Source organism: Stenella coeruleoalba (genome assembly GCF_951394435.1).
Source record: "Stenella coeruleoalba genome assembly, chromosome: 13".
Taxonomy (NCBI): Eukaryota; Metazoa; Chordata; class Mammalia; order Artiodactyla; family Delphinidae; genus Stenella; species Stenella coeruleoalba.
This window is the reverse complement of record NC_137159.1, coordinates 52,626,404-52,648,812: the sequence shown is the minus strand read 5'-3', so window position 1 is coordinate 52,648,812 and position 22,409 is coordinate 52,626,404. Positions and strand designations below refer to the sequence as shown.

At 49.5% G+C, this 22,409-nt stretch overlaps 1 protein-coding gene across 1 annotated transcript in view; it reads left to right on the top strand.

The window, feature by feature from the left end:
- The window catches only part of PRKCE (protein kinase C epsilon), a 510,565-nt gene extending 489,855 nt beyond the window's left edge, over positions 1–20,710 (top strand). Inside the window, exon 16 of the mRNA XM_079940859.1 lies at positions 16,927–20,710. Within this exon, the coding sequence (XP_079796985.1) occupies positions 16,927–17,073 (147 nt within the window). The 3' untranslated portion in view covers positions 17,074–20,710. The remainder of the gene's footprint in view (positions 1–16,926) is intronic.
- The last annotated feature ends 1,699 nt before the right edge of the window (positions 20,711–22,409 follow it).

Below are 22,409 nucleotides of genomic sequence, written 5' to 3'. Positions count from 1 at the left end.
AGATGATGAGGAGAGCCCTTCATACACAGTGAGTGCTGGGGATGGCGCTGATGCTGTCAGTGACGGAGACAGTGGGGGTCTAAGCTGAGGGAGGCCAGTCTGGACAATATTTCTGTCCCAAAGGGGTGGAGGGGCCAGGATGAGGGATGACACCCTGTGCTCAGGGCAACAGCCATCCATACAGGGCAGAAAGGCAGAGACGGGCAGAGAACACAGTTCAGACGCTGCCCGAGAGCCTCCTGGGCTTAATTCTGACACAGCCACTGGTCTGAGCTGGGAGAGTGCTAGAAAGGAGGCGCTGCAAGACAGTTACTCACCCCAGATGCCAATATTCCCAGTCCTTTGCCCCTTGGAAGACCCCCGAGGTTCCCCAACTTTTATTCTGTGAACGTGCTCGCCAGCTTTACTCTTCTTGCCTTTGGTCTCGGCAGTGTTTTTGCTGAGCAGGGCTGTGTGGCTCTCAGTGCCCCAGCCCTGAAATGGTAGCAGTCACAGCTTCCCAGGTATTTCTAAGCCAAGCAGCCTCAGTGGGGCGTCCTTGACTCTACACAAGAGATTACTCCGTCAGGGAATTCTGACTGCGGAGCGTCTCTGTGGCCAAGGGCTGGAGGGCCCACCTGTGCTTTGCTTTGGTCCTCCCAGCACCCACCCCAGGGGAGGGATCTGAGCCCTAGGCTGGGCATTTCCATAAGCTCCAAAGTTTTTATTTACGACTTAATAGCTGTGAGGTTGGGATTCGCCTTCATGGATTCACCAAACTAGTGTATATGGAATTTAATCTCCTCCCTGCCCCATGGACACTTAAGGTAACACACACATCCTGCCTGGGAGCATGGGACCCACTAGGCTGTGCCTGATGGAAAGTGGGGAGAGCAGGGGCCATCGGAGAAGGTTCTCGAGAGTTGCTGGATCTTGGCAGAGAAAGCCAGGAAGGGTTGGGAAGAGAGAACTACACGGGACAAGGCATGAAAGGGAAAAGGGAAAGGCAGGATTCAGATCAGCTCTTCTTAATGGGTATTTAGTGAGCATGTGCTCTGTGCCTTCTGGGAAGGCCTGGAGGGGGAGGTAAACATAGAAAAGAATCCCCTACGAACACAAACACGTTCAAGTCACCGCGTGACGTGAGGAGCTTAGATGGCAGGAGGAGATACTGAACACGAAGTACTTGAAGAATACCAGGCAATGGGATGAAATTCAGGATTTGACTCTGGGTGGGGAGTCTTGAGGCTTGCCTGTCGAGGTTAGAGGACGGAACGGGAGAGATGGCACGAAGAAGATGGCCTCCCCAGTCAGGCCTCTGTGGGTCACAGGACCCACTTCCCACCCGAGGTCTCATAGAAGATCTTGTCCAGAAGGGCCACGTAGCTGGCTGAGCAGTGCCCTCCTGCCTGCCTCTGCAGAGAAGGCTACAGGGTGGTTCTGCAGCCGGGGGGGGGGGGGGGGGCATAGCGGTCAGAGGCTGGATAATGTGCGTCAAAGTAAAAGCAGATAGAATCTCCAGCTTTTCCCATGGAGGGGCTGCGTCCTCCAGCCCTCAAGCCAGCATTTGCGCTCTGAAGGGTGTAGGCACCAAGGGACATTTTGCCACCTGACAGGGTTCCCCCGTCCACACCAGCCTACAAGTCCAGGACCTTGAAACTCCAGGGCTGCATCTGTCATAGCGGAGGGAAGCTCTTGGAAACCCAGTTTTGCATCTCGGGGGATCAGTGCCCTGTTTACTCCCCATTGTTGGTGCTGGGATAAAGGGTGATAACAGAATTGGACTTGGCCTCAGCTTGACGCTCAGACGTTATTCTAGAGTTCCAAGCTCTAGCAAACACACATTGGGTTAGTGAAGCTTCGTTAAGGTTGTTCATCAACCTCAGTCTCTTCAAAGAGAGAAGACCTGGCTCACAGGCCTGCATCTTTTTGAGCCTGCATGTTATTCGGGTCCCTCCTTTCTGAGACCTACTCCACCCCCAAAGGGGTTTTCTTGAGCACAGAGCTTGGATGTCAGTGGAGTATTTCAGGTGTGTGAGCCCAGCTAGGTGTGGAGGAGGGTCCAGAATGATGGGGACAGTGAAATAAGATCATTGCCTGAAGTAGGGAGATGGGCAGATAAGACTGGAGTGGGGATTGTCAGCTGAGATGACTTAGAAAATAAACCAGACCTTGACTGGGAGCTTCAGCCGCTCCTTCCTTCTCCTCGCAACTAACTGGCGCCTCCCCTAGTGTTGGAAACGACAGGATTGATGGTCCTCCTGGGGAGGTGTGGCAGATTCAGGCTACAGGTACCCAGGTACCTAGGATGTGGGTGTTCCACTGAATGATCCAGAATACCCTCACCCCAAAACAGGAGCTTTCAGAACTTAGCCCCGACTCTGTATCACAGGCAGTGAGCTAAGAGGAAAACACTGGACGGGGCTGGGTCCAGGTCCCTGCTGTGAGAGCCTGTGAAACCCTGAACAAGGCACTGAATCTCTCTTCTCCTTTCCTGTAAAGTGAGGGACTTGCATTGTCCCTAAGGTTTCTCCCAGCCCCAGGCACTCTGTGTAAACCTGCTCCATGAGGGCGGGGATGTTTGCAGGTTTTGAATCAACTTTATTATAATAACATTTACAGAGCTGAAAAGTTACCTGTTTAAAGTGTCCATTTTTTAAAATTTATTTTGAGGTACGCGGGCCTCTCACTGTTGTGGCCTCTCCCGTTGCGGAGCACAGGCTCCGGACGCGCAGGCTCAGCGGCCATGGCTCACGGGCCCAGCCGCTCCGCGGCATGTGGGATCCTCCCGGACCGGGGCATGAACCCATGTCCCCTGCATCGGCAGGCGGACTGTCAACCACTGCGCCACCAGGGAAGCCCTAAGGTGTCTATTTTGATGCATTTTAACAAACCTATGTAACCACCGGCTCATGAATGTAAAGAACATCTCTAGGGCTTCCCTGGTGGCGCAGTGGTTGAGAATCTGCCTGCTAATGCAGGGGACATGGGTTCGAGCCCTGGTCCGGGAGGATACCACATGCCATGGAGCAACTAGGCCTGTGAGCCACAACTACTGAGCCTGCACGTCTGGAGCCTGTGCTCCACACCGAGAGAGGCCGCCATAGTGAGAGGCCCGCGCACCGCGATGAAGAGTGGCCCCCGCTTGCCACAACTAGAGAAAGCCCTCGCACAGAAACGAAGACCCAACACAGCAAAAATAAATTAATTAATTAATAAACTCCTACCCCCAACATCTTCTTAAAAAAAAAAAAGAACATCTCTATAGCCAAGCAGTTCCCGGGTGCCTCTGCCCCCGGCAGCCCCTGATCTGCTTTCTGTCCCTGGAAAGGAGGTTTCTGTTTCCTAGGGTTTCACGTATATGGAGTCATGTTGTACGCACTCTTTTGTGTCTGGCTTCTTTCACTCAGCATCACGTGTTTGAGACTTATATTTTTACCTTTTTATTATGGAAAATTTCAAGCATGTACAAAAGTAGCGAGACAAGTGGAATCCCCATGTGCCCATCACCCAACTGCAAAGACTACTAGCAGGCTCTGCTTAATGTGTTAGGGGAGGGATGTGCTTCTGTTTCGTTCACAGCTGCGTCCTCAGCAAAAACTCCTGGCACATAGTAGTAATTCATATATCTGTGTGGAATGAATGAATGAATTCTATAGATCTACAGTGTTTTTCCAGAGAATGTTTCTCTCTTAGTTCCATCTCAAAATTCTCTTCTCACCTTTTATGGCCCAAGAGCTATGCCAGTATGTGCCTGGGAATTTGGGGTGATAAGATCCTGCATTAGGAAACCTGAAATTGTTGAATGGTAAGAGAAGGTGGGTGACCTCATCGTGATTTGAGAGGCATCTATTAGCGTGTTTACAGTTCCCGCTTCAAAGCCAGTAGGCAGAGCAACCATATGTCCCAGGCCAAGAGAGCTTGATCTCCATCCAGGACATGTTCATAAATACGGGGCGGGGGATTGGAGTGGGGGATTGTCGAGTGCAGGATCAGGGCTTTCGCCAGGACTGATTGGAAAGTTTCTTCACTGAGTACCCAAAAGCATCCCTAGAGTGGCTAAACTCAACAGCTGTCAACAATGACACTGATTTGAAAAGTCCATGATAAATGAAAAAGGGCCCCGGTTAGAGGCAGAGCGGGGCTGGCTTTGCCGCTGTGCGTCTGCCCACTTGCAGCAGGAGCAGCCATGGGGCCTGCTGCTGCACGTCCCACTGCGTGGGGCCAGCTCGCTGCGGAGCCTGGCACCGGGGCTCAGGCCTTGGCAGGCCACAGCAGGCAGGGTGCTGTCTCCTCCTAAGGCTTTTTATTCCTGCAGAGCGACATTGTATTTTCTACACATTGTCAGCTCCAGACATCCCTGCTTGGTGCCCCTTTGCCCTCCTTCCAGGTCTACCCATCAGTGGGTTGTAAAATCAATTTAGAGGGTCAGGTGCAGAAAACATTTTTCATGAAGACTAGGATAGGGTAGAATTGGGTCGAGTAGAGAAGAAGAGAAAAGGAAAGAAAAGAACAAAGTAGAGAGGCTAGAACACAGACTGCATCACATACGGTGAGGGTAAAGTGTAGCAGCTGCATCTCTTCTTGGGGACGGTGGAATGAGGTGATGTCCACTAGGTCATATATAACATGTATTTCTTACTCTTGGTCATAGCGAAGAATTTCGAAGGGCTGTCTTCCCCTTCACCCCTAGGAAATGACCCCCAAGGGCCTAGTGGGGACGGCAGCCTCGTGCATTTTGAGGGATGCAGGGCGGAGGGCAGTTGTTTGCTTGTTGGCTGATTGGTTGGTCGGTTGGTTGGTTTATTGGTGGAAGCCGGTGGCTGGCCGCCCGGGCTGGGCTCGGCGCTTCAGCCCTTTTGCACAGGTGACCGCCTTGACGCCTCTCAGCGGGAGGCAGGACGGCACACACCAGGGGCCCGGCCCGGGGTCAGAACAGGCTGAATCCAATCCTGGCTCCACCCCGTGCGGCCCCACCTTGGGCCAGCTGCTTGCTAGTCTTTGCAGTGGGAGTTGGGGTAGCTGTGAGGTTAAATGCATCAGGCAGGTCTCCATCCCTGAGCTTTATTATGTTGTCCACACGGAGGGACTGAGCCGTGCCGCTGCTGGAAGTACACGGCAGGCCCCCGAGCAGGGCCTCTAGCCTGTGCGGGAGACAGTTACTGAGTAAGTCACTTTTTAGCCCCAGTTACAAGGAGGGCAAAGAAAGAGAGGCACAGGGCGATCAAGGTATGTGAGGGGGACCAGCCTGGGTTGGGGCTAGTTCTCTAGGAAGGGGCATTTCTTTCCCACATAGCAGTTCCAGACCCTTCTTATTAGCAGCAGGATGGAGGCCTTTTGGCCTCAGGAATGGTTTCCGAGCTCCTTTGCAGCATTTGAGAGGGAAACGGGCATTCCTTTCTTCTCACATCTTGTCTTGGAGGGGGCGGGCTCCCCTGTGTGAGAAGAGCTCTTGCTCTGGGCTGTCACCTGGGGACTCAGCGGGGTCCACTTAGTTAAGGCCCGGCTGTGAGCTGGGTACTGCGAGCGACAGAAGATGCAGGTGGCCCCGAGATGCTACTTGCCTTGCCAGGGAGCCAATATTCTTGGGGCACTTGGAGACACCTCTAGGCCATTTAAAACTCCAAACTGAACGTCGTCAAGGGCCAGTGAGTGCCGTAGACTGTGAGGGTGCGTCCTTGACCACACGGCCCAAAATGAATCTTGGCTGAAATGTATGCTTTATACCTTTTTACCACGTTTTAACAGCAGATAGTCACAGCCAAAGGTGTGTCCACGTGTGGACCTGGGCAGGCCTGGGAGGGTTTCAGGAGACAGGTGTCAGCACCGCCCTTCAGAACTGCCCAGAAATGTCTCCTTCCCTAAAAGGAATGAAGAAATGCTGTGTCTGTGAGGCTAAAACTACGAGACAAATGGTTCCACCTGGTCTTGAAATAGCCTTAGACAGAGAGCCTGCGTCCGGGGGACTTTTCCCAACCATTTTCATAGGGACCCTTCAGCCTTCCCATGGAGCACCACACGGGCCCAAGGCAACGCCCCATGTGGGGGGCCTCCACGGTACGAGGGACTTGAGCGAAAGGAGACATTTACGGTCCTGAGACTGCTTCTCAGGGCTTTCTGCTCTCTGTGGATTCCTCAGAGTTATTGTTCCACAGAGAATTTCAGGCCTTGTTTGAGGGGAAACTGAAATCTGTGATTCCTAACTTAGCAGTGAAGTTGCCACCCCTTCCAGAATCTGCTGCAGTGAAGTCTCTCCAGGAAAACCCAAAAGTGCCCATACATACAACACACTGGATTGTATTTCACGAGGTTCCCGGAAGTCCTGAAGTCCCTTGTCTAGTACAGGGCTTGGCAAACTCTGACCCACCGGCCAAGTCCAACCTACTGCCTCTTTTCGTGCAGCCCTCAGGCTAAGAATGGGTTGTACTTTTTTCTTCAGTGGTTGAGGAAGAATGGTGACACTTGACCATTATAAGAAGTTCGAATATCTGCGTCCATAAATAAAGTGTGACTGGGACGCAGCCACTCGCAGTCACTGACACTTTGCCTAGGGCTGCGTCGTGCCACACGGCAGAGGGGAGTGGTTGTGACAGAGACCCCATGGCCCACCAGGCCTAAGATATTTACTAGCTGGCCTTTCACAGACAACGTGCCATGCATGCTCTAAGAGTGGGAACCCAGGTCAGGAAGTCTTGTTTGAAATATTTTAGTTTTACTTCAAGTGATTGAGCCATGGAATACACAGGTAGAAGCAGCTTTGAAAATCACCTCAACAAGCTCCCCACTTTATCAGGGACCACATTCCCTGCTTCTGTGGGAGCAGGGGATACAGGGAGTTGTATCTTGGGTTCCCCTTTCAAGCTTCTGTAGGTTTCTAAGCTGGCCCTGCCTTCCAAAGGAACCTTCAGGTAGAAGCCCCCAAATTTTGTTTAAAAAGCACCGTAACAGGTGTTCCAAGTGTGGTAACAGCTTCTTCGGAACAGGGATACCTGCCCTCCCCTGTAAAGGAGATCCCAGAGGGCTGAGTCTGCAGACTCCTGTAAACCACTGATGTACAGACAAATTGTAGCTGGCTGAACTCCTTTGATCCCTGAAGTATTTCTAGTGTGAGGGAGGAGGTTAGTGGTAGCTAATAGGAGTTTCCAAAGCGACTCTTGAAACGGAATTTGTAAAACTGTGGATTTTTTAATAATCTGGGAAACAGTTACGAGGGAAAAGGAGAGACGGGGAATAGTTGAATTCCATCAAGCAGTGGATTTGACAGAATTCAGCTGTAGTTGGTAGTTCAGAATGCCTCTTGGTCTGAGGGACTTAGTCCATTTAAAAAATACATTTAGGGGCTTCCCTGGTGGCGCAGTGGTTGGGAGTCCGCCTGCCGATGCAGGGGACACAGGTTCGTGCCCCGGTCCGGGAAGATCCCACATGCCGCGGAGCGGCTGGGCCTGTGAGCCATGGCCACTGAGCCTGCGTGTCCGGAGCCTGTGCTCCGCAATGGGAGAGGCCACAACAGTGAGAGGCCCGCGTACGGCAAAAAAAAACTAATAATAATACATTTACATATGCAGACGGCCTCAGGAGTGAAGCGGCTTTCCCTCAGACATGGTTTAGATGAGGTGGTGGACCAGATTATGGGGGAGGGGGCATTCGACCTGAGGCTTGGGTGGCTCCCCATCTCTGTATGCTAGTAGCAGAGGCCAGCCTGCTGCCATGATTCTCTCCTGTGGACCAGGGAATGGCCAGGAACCAAGTGGCTTCCCATTTTTACATGTCATGAAGCTAATCATTTGTGCCTGAAAAGCAAATGGGTCTTGATTTTCTTTTTCCCTAAAAGGTGGAAACAGCTTTACTAAATAGAGGCCACAAACTGGAGGACCGTGCAACCCATTCAACCAGGCTGCTCTATTTTTAATTGAATTCGTTGGCAAAAATTAGGAGATCTAACATGAAAATGTGTCTGGGGTATTTGTTGGGAATTCAGGAGACCTAGGAACCTTGGGTCTGTGTCCCTGAAGGAACACATCAGCTGCTGGGGCATGTGCTGCCCACTTTGCCCCCAGCTCTACAGCTCCTTGTGGACACACACACACCCTCCGGCTCATTACAGAGAAAAGAAGAAATGATGTCATAGCCAGCACTGCTAAAAGTAAAATTCATCTTCTTTCTTCCTTTTTGTTTTTCTTATCTTGCTTTATGCCAGAAAGTTTAAAGACAGCCCACTAGGATATACAAAGAACATACTGTAAATGTAATGGCAGTGAAAATGAGGAAAGACAAACAAGGTTAGGAAGGCAATAAAAGGATCAGGAACGTCCTTTTGGGTGGGTCACAATTCTGGCTCTTAGCTTTTGAGAGAAGACTGGTTAGTCCTAGTATTTGGAGTACACAGGAGATGAAAGCACACAGGTCACCCCGGTGATACAGTGATTATTCTGTGAACTGAGATCAGGGATCATCCCAAAGGCAACGCTCTTTGTTCCAACCATACTGTTGTGATCAATATTGACAAAGAAGCAATGCTAATAATTTACATTTACTCTCTGCTGTGTAATGTTCTCATCATTTAAATGTATTATTTCACTTAATCCTTATAACAAGTATATGGGGAGGACTACTAATATCCCCATTTTACAGATGAGGAAACTGAGGCACAAGAGAGAATTCCTGATTTGCCCAAGGCCACAAAGTTTAGCGTGCATGCTAAACCACTAGGCTACGCTGCCTCTCAGAGGGCGACATCTAAAGAAACCAGTGTGGTTTGCCAGTGAGCTCTTGGGTATCCTGATTTTATGAAGACCGATATAAAATAACTAAGGAATGGCATGAAATTCAGAAGGAATACCAGTATATTGTGTGACCCTGAGGGGAAGCTGAATCCAGAACAAATAGGCTTTCAGACTACAAAAAGTCCCTTTGAAACTGCTAAGAAAAAGAAGGAAGAAAGAGATCCACTGCTCCTTTACACAGAGGGACTCAGCAAGGCTGCACATCAGAATCACTCACGGAGCTATAAAAGAAATGCAGGGCTTCCCTGGTGGCGCAGTGGTTGAGAGTCCGCCTGCCGATGCAGGGGACGTGGGTTCGTGCCCCGGTCCGGGAGGATCCCACATGCCGCAGAGCGGCTGGGCCCGTGAGCCATGGCCACTGAGCCTGCGCGTCCGGAGCCTGTGCTCCGCAACGGGAGAGGCCACAACAGTGAGAGGCCCGTGTACCGCAAAAAAAAAAAAAAATTACAGAGGTCTGGGCCCCACCCCCTGGACATTCCAGTTCACGAGGTGTGTGTTGAGGCCCAGGTGTCCATATAGATGCATGTTTGTTTCTGATGCACAGGCAGGATAGAGAACCACTGACTGAAAACAATGACAAATAGCAAGGCTGTTATTTTGCCTCTAACTTTTCCCCAAAGAGAAATATCTTCAAAGTTCAAAGATTAGGGCAAAAACCACTCTTGGGTGAACTGAAACCCAAGAGACGTGAACTAATGAATTATATCTAATGAAGTCACCTGGGAGCTCTAACCCACCCAGGCCAGGTCCTGGAGCAGTTACCCTGAGTCTCTGGGGTGGGTGTAGCATCACTCTCATTTAAAGTTCCACGGTGGTTCTGTTGTACGGCCGAGTTTGAAAGCCACTGTGCCAGGCCCAGGTGAGTCATCTCTCAGGTTAGTGAAGAATCAGCCGTGCCCACTGTTTGGTTATTTGGATTTGATGGAATAGAGCAGTGGTACCAAATGGTGGGACATGGGCAAACAGTCTCCCAGTATTCAGAAAGAGGGAAAATGAGGTTTGGGATACTCTGAGATGGATGTGATTAAAGCAAGTTTCTAGAAGGTTTTATGAGAAGATAGTTTGTGGACACTTAGGGGAAAATGGTAATTGCTTGGAGCCAATTAACTTCACCTCTAGACCAATAGATGAGAGAAATGCTGCAGGCATTGTGTATCTTTATTCCAGCAAAACAATTGAAAGTCTTGGATAGCATCCTCCTGAACAAGATGGAAAAAGTGACCGTGGCTGGTTGATTTACAGTGGATTTAACACCCGTACCCACAAAGTGTGCTGGTGCGACGGGGTAGGTCAGCTTTGTGAGAGAGCTCTTTGCAGAGGGCAGGTCAGATGGCTCTGAGCCTGAACTTCCCTTATATAGTATTTTTATATGCATCTTGTTAAAGAGATGGGAGGCATGCCAATCAGATTTTAGGATGACAGAAATCTGAAGGGTATGGCAGAAAAGATGGATGACAGAATTAAAATGGCATTCACATAGGACTTTAGAGTTTACGCGAGGTTTACTTATATGCTCTCGTGCAATCCTCAGCATGCTAGGTAGATTTATTATCCCCACTTTCTTGGTAAATAAACTGAGATTCAGAGAGGTAAATTACAGAATCGTTATTTACGGTAATCTTAACAACCTAGAAATAAGTACCACCATAAGAAGAAATCAAGGTTAAGTGTCAGAGGTTACATCTGGATGCAAAAAATCCACTTCAGAAGTTGGGGATTTGTATTAGTTTCCTAGGACTACCATAAAGTTCCACACGGCGGGTGGCCTACGACAACAGAGATGTATTGTCTCACGGTTCTGGATGCGAAAGTCTTTGATCAGGGCGCCTGCAGAGCCGCGCTCCCCCTGACACCTGGAGGGGAGGAATCCTTCCTCGCCTCTTTCAGCTTCTGGTGGCGCCAGATGTTCCTTGGCTTGCGGTAGCATCACTCTGCTCTTCGTGTGGGTTCTCCCTGTGTCTCTTCATCCGGTCCTCCCGCTGTGTGCGTCTGCCTCTGTGTCCAAATTTCCCCTTCTTATAAGGTCACCAGTCATCCTGGATAGGCCCCACTTTACATCTGCAAAGACCTTATTTCCAAATAAGGCTGAGGTGCTGGTGGTTAGGATTTCAACATAGCTTTTGGGGGAGACACAGTTCAATACATAACAAGGTTAAATTGGGTTGATAAAACTGTAAGAGCGTCACTGTTTTATCACAGTTACCTCAGAAATGATAAAACAGTGACACCGTCTTAGACATTGATTTAATTTGAGAGTTTCCACCGGGTAGAGGGTCATGCCACTTCCCTTGGCATTGCTCAGACCACGGAGTCAGGGATCGAGCCATCGGTTCTGGCCACCACATTCTAAGAAGGAAATGGATGAAAACATGGTAGGGCACCACCATGGCAAGAGAGTTGCTGCGAAAGCTTCCACTGGCAGCCTAGACAAACCCTCGATGTGTCTCGCTGTGTTTTCTATATAGGGAAAATCCAAAAGTATGATCAATTCTTGGTTAACAAAATTAAAAAGGGGGGAAGGGATAGAAGAATATGTTGAGAGAAATTTCTAGGCAAATGATAGTTGACTTGAATTTCTGTTCCAACCCTCGTTTTTGTCAGGCAAAACAGCTGTGCAGTTACACGTTTCTCATTTCATTTAACGTCATGGGTGAGCGCGTGTGCATAAGCATATGCACGTGTACTTTGTCGATATGTGGGTATAATGAATATATGTGTATATGGAAAGACCCAGTTAACTGATGTTAAGCAAGCATTCTAGTTATTTAAATTCTCCCTTTTTCTTCGAAGATATTTAAAAGAAGAAAGAGCTTAGATAAGAATATTGACATTTCAGAGCTAAGAGGAATCTTGAGTTTGACTGTTGCGCGAATAAGACGATTTTGAGCAAATGAGTATTAAGGGATTGCTGTGTGCCCTGCTTTGCAGTAGGTACCTCGAGGGATACGAGAGGAAAACGTGACACACGTAAAAACATGACAAGGAGGGAGCAAATGCATGTTCCAGGGACTGCCGTGGGGGCTGCAGGAGGGGGGCCGGGGTCGGGGACTCAAGAGGGAGGTGGAACCTGAAAGCTGGATTTTTGGAGACCACGTGGAGACGGCATGTCTCCCCAGAAAGTTACGGTCACACACATGGGTCCGGGGACCCTGGCTTGTGGTCAGTCTACTGCCTGTGCCCTTGCTGTCACGCCAAGCACAGATGAAGAGGCGGTGTGGGACCAGCACGGTGACTACAGGCCCGTGCCCCGGCCCTCGGTGCTTTAGAACAAAGTCATCTGTTGATCTCGTAATCAGATAAAGACAGAAGCAGAAATCGCTGGCTCCTCCGAACGCTTGTATTTATGACTTCAGTTCAGTGAGGGCTATGAAAGAATTGCGCCAGCCAGACAGGAAGCGAGCATACAGGCAGCCTGCCCGTGTCCGCACTGGGGTCCAGACACTGCCACAGTCGGCTGAGCCTCCGGCCCTCAGTGGCCTCAGGGCGATTTAAAAGGCAGGTCCCCTACCTTTGCCTCTCCAATGCAGTTTCTCAGAGGCGTCTGGAGTGACCTGTAACTCTGTTTCCATAGTTCTACCTCACTCCCCTGCTGCAGATGCCAGAAGTGTGCCCTCCCCCCAGGGTCAGCCCCAGACCTCACATCCAAGACCTCACTTCTCAGTGAAGCCAAAGGGAAGAGGAATGTTGTTCTCCCCTGACACCAACTGCAAATACCCACCAAGTCCGTAAACTTCTCTTAGCCCATCTGTCTTGGTAGAATTTGCCCAAACCCTGGTTCATCCTCTTTCTTTCTCAGACCAGCAGTCAAGGAACCCTAGTGGCCCAGGCTGACCACTGCAGGGAGAGGAAACCCCATGAACCAGCTCTAAGCCTGCCTGTCTCTCAGGGCGCTGTGGGGCAGCCATGGGCTGGGGTGCCCTGCTCCAGGCTCTTTGTGAGTCAGACCTCAACCTTCTCCAAACAAAAACACCCTCTGGCACAAGAGTGCCACAGGTTCTGAACCCAGATCACTTCAGTGGCTCTAGATAAAGCAGCAGCAAGAGACGTGCATTCGATTATTTTCTTCCTCTGATATTTCTTGAGCGCTCTCTACGTGCCAGGCAGTACGCCATCCCGGGGATGGAATGGCGGGTTCAACCCAGTCCCTGCCCCCAGGAGCGCACAGATTAGTTGCAAAAGGAGGCGGACACCCAGGGTGGTAAGTGCCGTGTTGAGAGTTAGGAGAGGTGATAGAACCCCCCTAAGAGGACTGGAGGGACAGAGAAGGCTTCCTGAAAGCAGGGCATCTGAGCCAAGATGGGAAGGTGAGCAGAAGTCAGCTCGGTGATGAAGACGGGGCAGGAGGCAAGGAGGGGAGAGGGTGCCCCGGGCCGAGGACTAGCTGAACAAAGACTCGGTTGCAGGAGCAAAGCCAATGAGTCCAGAGGACTTCGTGGTTCCCCCGGGCCCGGGAGATGAAGCTGGGCAAGTGGACAGGCACGAGATCCCAGAGGGCCTTAGAAGTGAGTAAGAAACCGGGGCTTTTTCCGAGAGCAGTAAGCCACCGTTGGAAGAATCTCAGTGGCTGGAGGAAGCACGGGATGTTCAGGCAGGCCCTGGCTCAGCACTAGTTCAGGATTTGAAAGCATCCAGAGAACTGTGGGCTCAGGCCCTGCCCTCACGAAGCTCACGGCACCCGTGGGCAGATCACATGGGCTGTGCTGGGGAACACAGCCATGGCCACGGCACACGGTGCTAAGACTCGGAGGCAGGGTAGGATCCCACATTTATTGGGTGCCCATTGTGTGTTGGGGTCCGCACGGAGGCACCTCACATCTGGCATCTCATTTAGTCCTCAAGGCAATCTGTAGGGCACCTGTGACCACCCCCATGTTACAGATGAAAAGACCAAGGCTCAAAGAGGTGACCTTCACAGTGTCATCTAACCAGGATGGGAGGTCAGCCAGTGCTCTTTCTCCTGCATTCAGCCTTCCTTCCGTGTGGGTCAGAGGATGTGGGAAGGACTTAATGGAGGAGACGAGGTGCGAAGAGTTAGAAGGCTGTTCCACTGTCCCAGTGTCACCTCTCAGGCTGTGCGGTGGGGGCCGAGAGTCGGGCATTTAGATATTAGGAGAGGCACATGGGGTGACTAAAGACCCAGTTAAACAGGGAGTGTCTCTAGGAGTTTGCCCATCGGAACCTTGGAGTGGAGTCTCGTGCCAACTCTGTAAGGGAGACAGCAGCTTTCCAAAGAGTAAGACCAGTGAGTATAGGATAAAATCCCCAGTCCTCTCTAAACTTGAGGATGCTATGCTGCCTCCAACGGTATTAACAGGGGATGGGGTTTCTCAGAAATACTTGCTTCGGAAAACTCCCTAAGCCTCTAAGGTTAATTCATAGTCAGGAATTGTTAGTTATTTGAATTGGGAATGAGTGACTGACATGCACCTAAGCTGTCTCCAAGGGAACTAGGGCCTGGGCCGGGCTGCGTAAGGGGTGCGTGAGCCAAGTGCGTTCTTCCGTAGAGCTCTTGAAGAATGGCACACTCGCTCCAATGCCACAGATGATTCTGGGACCACTGGAAAGCCCAGAGCTGAGCTAGATTGCTACCCAAGCCAGCCCGCCATGGAGCTAGAGGCCCTCTGGGAATGACGTCCCTAGCTGTATTGACTGAGCCCGATTCCCTGGTAAGCAGTCAGCAAGTTGGGACATTCAGACATCCTGTGGAATCTAGCTCCGTCACTATGCTCATTTGACCTCAGGAGAGGAAACCAGTTTCCATGACTAATGGACACAAACAATTGAAAGGTGAAGCACAAGTAGTTAAACAGGGGAGCCGATGCCAGAGTGTTTACAGGTTTCCTGAGGTTCTCTATACACTGGCTCCCCTCCCCCATTAGTGACCAGTGAGAGGGAGCCAGGAAGGAAGTGGTCCTGCCCCTGAAAGTACCTGGGCGTAGCCCACCATTGGTGGTGTTACCGATTGAGTTTCCCTCCTGCCCTATTCCTTGCCAATCTTCTTCACCAACTCCCGCCCCTGGTCCCCCTCTCCTCCTGCCCCCACTGAGGATGCCCCTTGGTCGCCTTCTGGGATGATACTCAGTGCTTCCCAAGTCTTAAAGTCTTGCTGCCACCTTTTCCCCATCCTGCTGCTCCCCCAGCACCACGGGCCCATACTCTATAACCCCTCTTCAATCAAAGTGAACCCATCCCTCCTTCGATAGGGATCTTCAGAAGAGGCGTCACCACACCCTTTCCCCAGGCACCTGCCCTCCCACGTCCCTCATGCGTCACTTGGGTTTGGGCTCTGTGGTTCTCCTCTGGAGTTCCTCTCCATGAGGGCCCCCCTTTTCCTCGTGCTCTGTACACACTGGAGATGGAGAACGCATCATCCTCTTGCCTGGGACCAGCCCTCCTGTAGAAAAGACTAAGCCACTCCTCGGTTTTCCCATCTCAAGGGGCGACACACACATCCTGCTGCGGCAAGTCCTGTTTCCATCCCTGGGGCTTTTCTGTGTCCCCCTTTTGTCTCCCCTCCAAGGTCTCTGAGACCTACTGAACTATGCAGCTCAAGGCCAGAGAGAAGACGCCAAGCAGGACTGATGGGTGCTGAAAGATGGGAGAGACTAGCTCATCTCCGCTCTGTGCTGTCCATCTGATTCAGATCTCAATCTGGGGAAATGTGAAAACAGACTCCCCTGCCAAGCTCACCTCACCATGTCACCACTCTCCCCAGCCCACAGACCTCTCCCACCATGCTGGCTTACCAGCAAGTCGTTCTGGCTTTGCTTCAGCCTAGTGGTTTGACCTAAACGTCTCCTGTTTGAATTTGACTCTTGCCGTGTCTTCCCACGTCTCCAGTACCCAGCTTTCCAGACGTTCTGCACCACGGGAGGCATCGTGCTGAGAGCTGGATTTGAGTCTGGCTCTGCTCTGAACTCATTGGGTGACTCTGGGCAAGTCACAAACCTTTGTGAGCCACGGTTTCCACATCTGTAAAATCAGGATAATGACACCTGCCTTTTCCAAGGATCAGTGAGCAAATAAACGTGAAGATGCTGTAAACTGTAAAACAGCACTTCCCAGACGATGTTCTGCAGAACTTTGCTCCCATCTTCCTAACCACCTTCCTCTCTGCCAAGGTGCCTTCCTCCCGTCTCTACCGACGTGATTGTAACTCATGCTTCAAGTCTCAGCCGGGCCCCGACTACTCCATGAAAGTTTTTCTAACGATTGCAGTGTGTTCTAGACAGGAATACTGATTCCCGATTCAGCAGTGAACCCCCGAAGGCAGAGAGCATTATTCATACTTGCTGATTTTCTCCAAAACCCAGGACTTGTTTGATTGATGCCCTCCACCCTCCACAGACCATAAGCCCAATTTTGGTAACTTGAACCTCCAGCTGGGTATGGGTCTTTCTGAGCTGGGAAGTCAGTGGTGGGCTTGCTGATGTATTCACTCATTCAGTAGATGCTTAGTGCAGGGGACTGCTGGGGACCCAAGGCTGAGTCAGACAAGGGTTCCGCCTTTAAGGAGCTCGTGGTCAGGACAAAAGCATTAACAATTCACTGCAAGTCAGTGTCTTGAGTATAATAATAGAAATAACGTGGGAACACAGAATAGCAGGTGAGGATCAAGGGAGGCTTCCCAGAAGACGGTCCCACCCCCCATCCCATGCATCCTCCTACTTATAGAGAAGATGACATCTGGAGCAGACATGGCAAGGTAATGGGGGGTTTACCCTTATGGAAGAAAGACCACTGGAGACCTTGTGGGAGGGAGATTCAAGTTCACTTCCTGGATCACAGGAAGGGAGGTCTCAGTGGAGCCAGAGGGTTAGGGCAGGTGCTGGAAGGGGGAGTGTCCGCAACACACACACAGACATGCACACACACACTCCACCCCACACACACAGTCTATGGGAATCCCACTTCCCTGCTTTTCCATCATACCTCTCACCCCGTCTTCCTTCTCACCTGGACTCATTCTTCCTCTCCAAGTCCTCCATCACCTCCCGGTCCTGGGGCCATTCATCGTTACCTCATTGGAACAGCTCGATGTCTGCTCTCAGTAGCTAGAGGTCTGCTTTGGCGAGAGGCTGGTCAGCGCGATGCCCACTCCCTGCGGGGGGCCCTGGGGAGGAAGGTCAGCCTGGAGTCAGTGCTTTCTCTTATCTTCCCACAGAAAACCAAAAGAGACGTCAATAATTTTGACCAAGACTTTACCCGGGAAGAGCCGGTACTCACGCTCGTGGATGAAGCGATTGTGAAGCAGATCAACCAGGAGGAATTCAAAGGCTTCTCCTACTTTGGTGAAGACCTGATGCCCTGAGAAGCCGCTCCAGGTGGAGTTCGGTGATGCTGCAAGCAGGGGCGCTGGGAAGATTCCTATTTTCCCGTAGGACGGTCTTGAACTACTTCTCCTCCCCGGAGCCCCAGTCCCTTGTCCACCCTCTATTTATTGCATTCCCTCCCCCCAGGCCAGCTCCTCCCTCTTCCCACCTGGTGACCAGAAGGCACTCTTGGTTCCTGTCTCACCAGTAATGCAGAATCGTGTGGCGTCAGCAGTTCACTGGACCCAGTGCCGAGTCTGGTCCGTTGGCAAGCCTGGCTTCACTCCACGGGGGCTTCTGGCAGGGAAGCGACTTCAGGCCTTTTACTGAAAAGAAAAGGAAAAAAAAAAACAACAAAAAAAAGCTAACGAGACTCTGGCTCTGCTCATGGACGCAGAGTCCTGACAACTCTTGCTTCTCATCCCTCCAGTCCCCCCCCGCCTGCCACCATCTGCCATTCTATCCAGTAGAAGAGACTGGTGCTTCTTCAGCCCAAAGATGGGCGCCCTCAAGGCACGCCCAGGAAGGAGAGAGGCTGGGAGATGCCCGGGTTGGCTCCCTGTGTTGGTTTGCTCTGGAATGGCTAATTCTCGCTTGCTTTGGTTTTAGCTTCGGGGCATGCCAAAGTTGTGTAAGCATGTGTCTCGTGGAAGAAATCGCTCTCCGTAGAAAAAGAAATTTGATTTTGAACTCGATTAACATTTGAAAAATAGATGATCAAATTTGCTTTCTAATTGGCCAAAAGATATAAATTCCAGTGTTAATACAGGTATATATTAAAGGGCTAATAAATCATCGTCCAAGGTTTATGCTCTTAATGCTTTCGTGGCACGTGAGGCTCTGTGAATTGAGAGAAAAGGAAACTAGTAGTGCTCTTCGTTATTCAAGTTCTGCCTGAACTCCAAGGCCACCGCAGAGATGGCCGAGGCCTTGGGGTTCTAGCAAAACTCGCCTCCCAAATTCTCTTTCCAGTTTCGTCCTAAGTCCCCAGCATCAACTCTATTTATTTTCTGCAGCAGTGTGCAATTTTTGCGCACTTCTCCCAAATGGTAGTACTACTGTGTTGTGGTTTTTAAACATTAAATGTGTAAAGTTAAATATGAAATATCTGCTTTTGGAACATGCAGAATGAGGCTTAACATGGGTTATGCAGAGGGTATCGGGAGATTGAAGAGCGACTTATTTGAAAACTGACAGGGTGGCAAGATGCGCTCGGAGTTTTGTTTCTGTGTGACATGGAATGGCGACTCATGTGGACACTATTTAATGGATGTGACATTACCTCCTGTAGATATGCTAACAGTGTTACATTCTTTGATTTCCAAGGGTTCTCTGTGGCTTTGTGTACATGTTTCCTGGAGGTCGTTTGATTATCTATTTTACTGAACCGATTTAGCAGGGAATGGAATCCATTCCAACTGTTGCACGTGGATTTCCCAGCTGCCCCTAAATATATATACTTGTGAGTGGCAAAGTGGCACTAATGAAGCTTTTTGCCTTTTGTACATTTGAGACTTTTGTATATAGTGTTTGCTGCAAGGCCTGTGGAATTAATTCATTGAATTTAGAGGTATCAACTGCTGCATGTTCAGGCGTATTATAAAACTTTAGTCTATGAAAGAATAATTATAATAATGTCCAGGTGCAATACTCTCTGAGTGTATTGGTTCAAGTTACCGAGAGATAAGGTGTGTTTCCTTCTTTCTTTTTTTTTTCTCGGGGGGGTGAGGGGTGTTCTTTGTATTGTTTATTTCATTTTGGTTTATTTTAAAAGATGTAAACTCACATATAGTTCTCCTGCGCTCTGTTATGCCCTGATAGAGATGGGAAAGAGAAAGGAATGTTCTGGATGGTGGTTTCGAAGTTTGGTCAGTGACTAGCTGCGGCCCATTAGCTGGTGTCCATATGTGTATCTGGCTAGTCACGTAGCCTTGGTTACTAGTGATGCCATTCAGTTCTCTTTTGTTTTGATTTTTTTAAAAACTCAGGTGTAATTATTAACTGTTCTTATGATAATTTCAAATATTATGCTGTATCAATTTGTGTGTTTGGCATACCAGTGAAGAGATGAAGAACAGTAGGTTAATTGATCTTCGGTAACTTGACGTACTGGGGAGAGACTGTCTTCTGGAGTTGAGGACAAGCACAGAAACATCTTCATGGTGGCATCATCTCATTCTTTAGGAAGACATGACAATACTGCCCATCTTACTCATGCATCACCACTGCTCTCTGTTTTCTCCTCTGCTTCCTTCACCCTGATGGACTTTGAAACACCAAGCAGACTCTAACTATAATGCCAACTGGCCTTGTCCAAGGTATTCCCGTGTCAGCAGGGGCTGGACCTTCCTGAAGGACAACTGGCATTTTTGTTGGGAAGTCAAATAATAATACATTCCACCAGGCAGCTCCAGGCAGCCACTCAGCGGGTTGCCTGGCCCAGAGATGCCCCCTTCCAGCCCCCAAAGCTGGGCTGGCTGGGATGCCTCCTGTTTGGGGCTGGAGCTCATCAAGTTCTCACACAGGCAGATTCAAATCCCACGTAGTCTATAGAATAAGGCTTGTGTGTTCCGTGAGTAGTCATTGTTTCATTTTAGCTTTCACAAGAGTTTGGAAGCAGACACACTGTTTCATTTCTGCCAGTTCTTTCTAATCTTTCCAGGTCACTCACTCACTTTTTTTTTTTTTTTTAAGAAAAAACGGGGGACGGCAGTGCAAAAAAAAGCCAAAAAAATATATGAAGGATAGCTGTTCTCCTGTGTTCTCTCATAATGGACTTTGTGAAGTGGAAACATTTTTTTTTCCTCCAAAGGTGAAAAAACAATGCATTCTTGCTTTAAAAAAAAAAAAAAAAACAAGGCTAAAAAATTACCTCTTTTTAAATTATGTGCAAAATAATTCTGGCTAAATATAAAATGTATTCAATTTTAGGGATTTTTTTTGTATTGTGACGCTTTATTTGTACATTTTTTCCCTTTCTGGATGTAATTTTAATCTCTTGCCATTCATTAGTGTTATTTCATTGTAAACATTATTGTGCCAAATGTACTGTATTCAAAAGGATGTGAATGTGTATTGTTTCGGAACCTAATAAATACAATGACGTGAAATCTTCTTTCTCAGTCCTGATGAACATTTTTATCTCCTTGGTGAGTGTCAGGGTGGCACTAGTGAAGCGTACTGCGTTTTAGACATTAGGGATTCCACATTCCCAAACCTAGATGTGGTTTCAGCTTTTCTCTTACCCTTTGAAGACGCACAAAGGATGCACATGACCATATCGGCAATGCCCAGCGCCCACCCCTGCCTGGCCTCTGTTTCGGGGACTGCCAGCCAGAGGCGTGGAGGGCGCCTGAGCAGACTGGGTGTGGCTCTGGGCTGCCTGGGTGTGGAGCTGCCCTGGAGTGCCAGCAGTTGGGCAAGCAACGCAGGAGCACTTCGTTTTCATCTTTCTAGAGAAGCAAATGCTGGATCTCCTTGCAACCCATTCAAGCCTCTTCAGGACTCAGTTTCTGACCGGCTGCTCAGAACTTTAGGCCTTGGGAGTCCTAGAGACCCATGCGAGGCTGGGAGCCCCTTGGAGGCTGGGCCTGGAGCACGGGCTAGCCAGTGGGGCTCCATGCTTGGCTTGCACCCTCCCTGCCACTCAACCAGCGTTCATGGCCATCACAGTGACTCTGAGCTCTCCAGGCTCCTCCTTCACGCTGGGGCTCCTTTCTCACCCTCCACTCATGTTGCACTGCTCCTGCTAGGCTCCTCCGCTTCCTTCTCCAGCATAGAATTTTCAAGAATGTTTGAAACCCAAAAGGATGCTCTAGAGTACACCAGAAATTTCAAGTAACCAGAACCCCCTGTTTCTTAAGAGCTATGGGCATGATTGCAGTTTTACAATTTGTCATCCTCAGGCCATCCTAAGGAGATGGACTAACTTATCACCCTTTCAGCCCTTACAATCACTTCAAAAGCCCTCCCATGACTTTGCTATGTCATCCTGAAGGTACTCGCCTCTCAGTCCCCTCTCCCACCCCCACCAGCAACATCGTCTGCCTACCTGGAGATGTAAGCATGGACCTCCAGACCCACTCCAAGAAGAAGGTTGTATTTATCTATTTTTCTCTCTGGTTCAGGCAGCTGTTTCTAAGTAAGTGACCATCCCAGGAGAAACAAGCTTCCCACCAGTGTGTCTGAGTTTAAATTAAAAAAGAACTGAATTAAAAGATGCTGTTCTTAGAAGGTCAGAAGACACCTCCAAGCATTTCAGTGAACGAAATATGACCAGTCTACGCCTCCCTTGTCTAGTGGTCCAGAAGAGACAGCTCCAAAGTCCTGGAGATGAGGAAATCCATCCTCCCAAAATCTGTGTGCTCCACAAGTCACACAGAAGCTAGAAGAAAGGTCAATGGCTGATCAGAGTCCCTGGTTTGGAACCTCTTCCCTCAATCCCAACCATGTTCTGGGAGAGGAAGCCAAGCACTGCCATGCCTATTCCAGGAAAGCCGCCATGGCCACTGGTCCCTGACAAGGGTTGTTAGGTGGCTCCGGAGCTCCTTGAGGAAAGCCTGTCTGTGTGGCTTTGCCCCCGAGCTGAGAAACGGCAGGTCTAACGGATTTCTTGCAGAGGGAATCTCTGGGAAGACTGGTCCTTCTCTATTTCCTTGTACCTGAGTACAGTCCAGTGCTTGGATTACTAGAAGCCTGAAGATCTCCATGCAGTAAAATTACTGAACCACAAAGCATGCGTCGTCATAGTGCTTACAGTGACAGAGAGACGGAGTGAAAAGAAAGCGTAGAAGCCACATCATGAAGCCTGTTTTTCACTTTGAAGTTCTTTAGCCTAGACAGTGATACAACTTGTGTGGTATGCCTTAAGCTAGACCTGAAGGATGATCAGCTGTCCTAATCAGGAATACACCCTCCAGGGATGGGCAGCTGATTGAATAAATAGACAGTGTTTATTCAGAAGGTACTACAAGTGCTTCAGCTCTCTTTTAACTCCCATCCACTCCTGGGGGTTTTGTTATTAGCATAAAGAATGCTAGAAAAGGATTCCTAAGGAAACCCATAGCTTGTTAATTAGCATAAAGGATGTCAGAAAGGTAACATTAGTGATGTATGAGGTAAGTAGATTGGCAAAGATATTTAAGACAAATCTCCATATTAAAAAAAAAAACAGGATATAAGAAACTAGAGAGCCTTCAATTTCCCTAGTAGTCAGGGAGATGCAAATTTAAATCAAACTGCAATACCACTTCACACCCACCAGAATGACTAAATCAAAAAGGCAGGCTTATCAAGGTTTACTAAGGATGTGGAACAACCGGAACTTGCAGTGTCT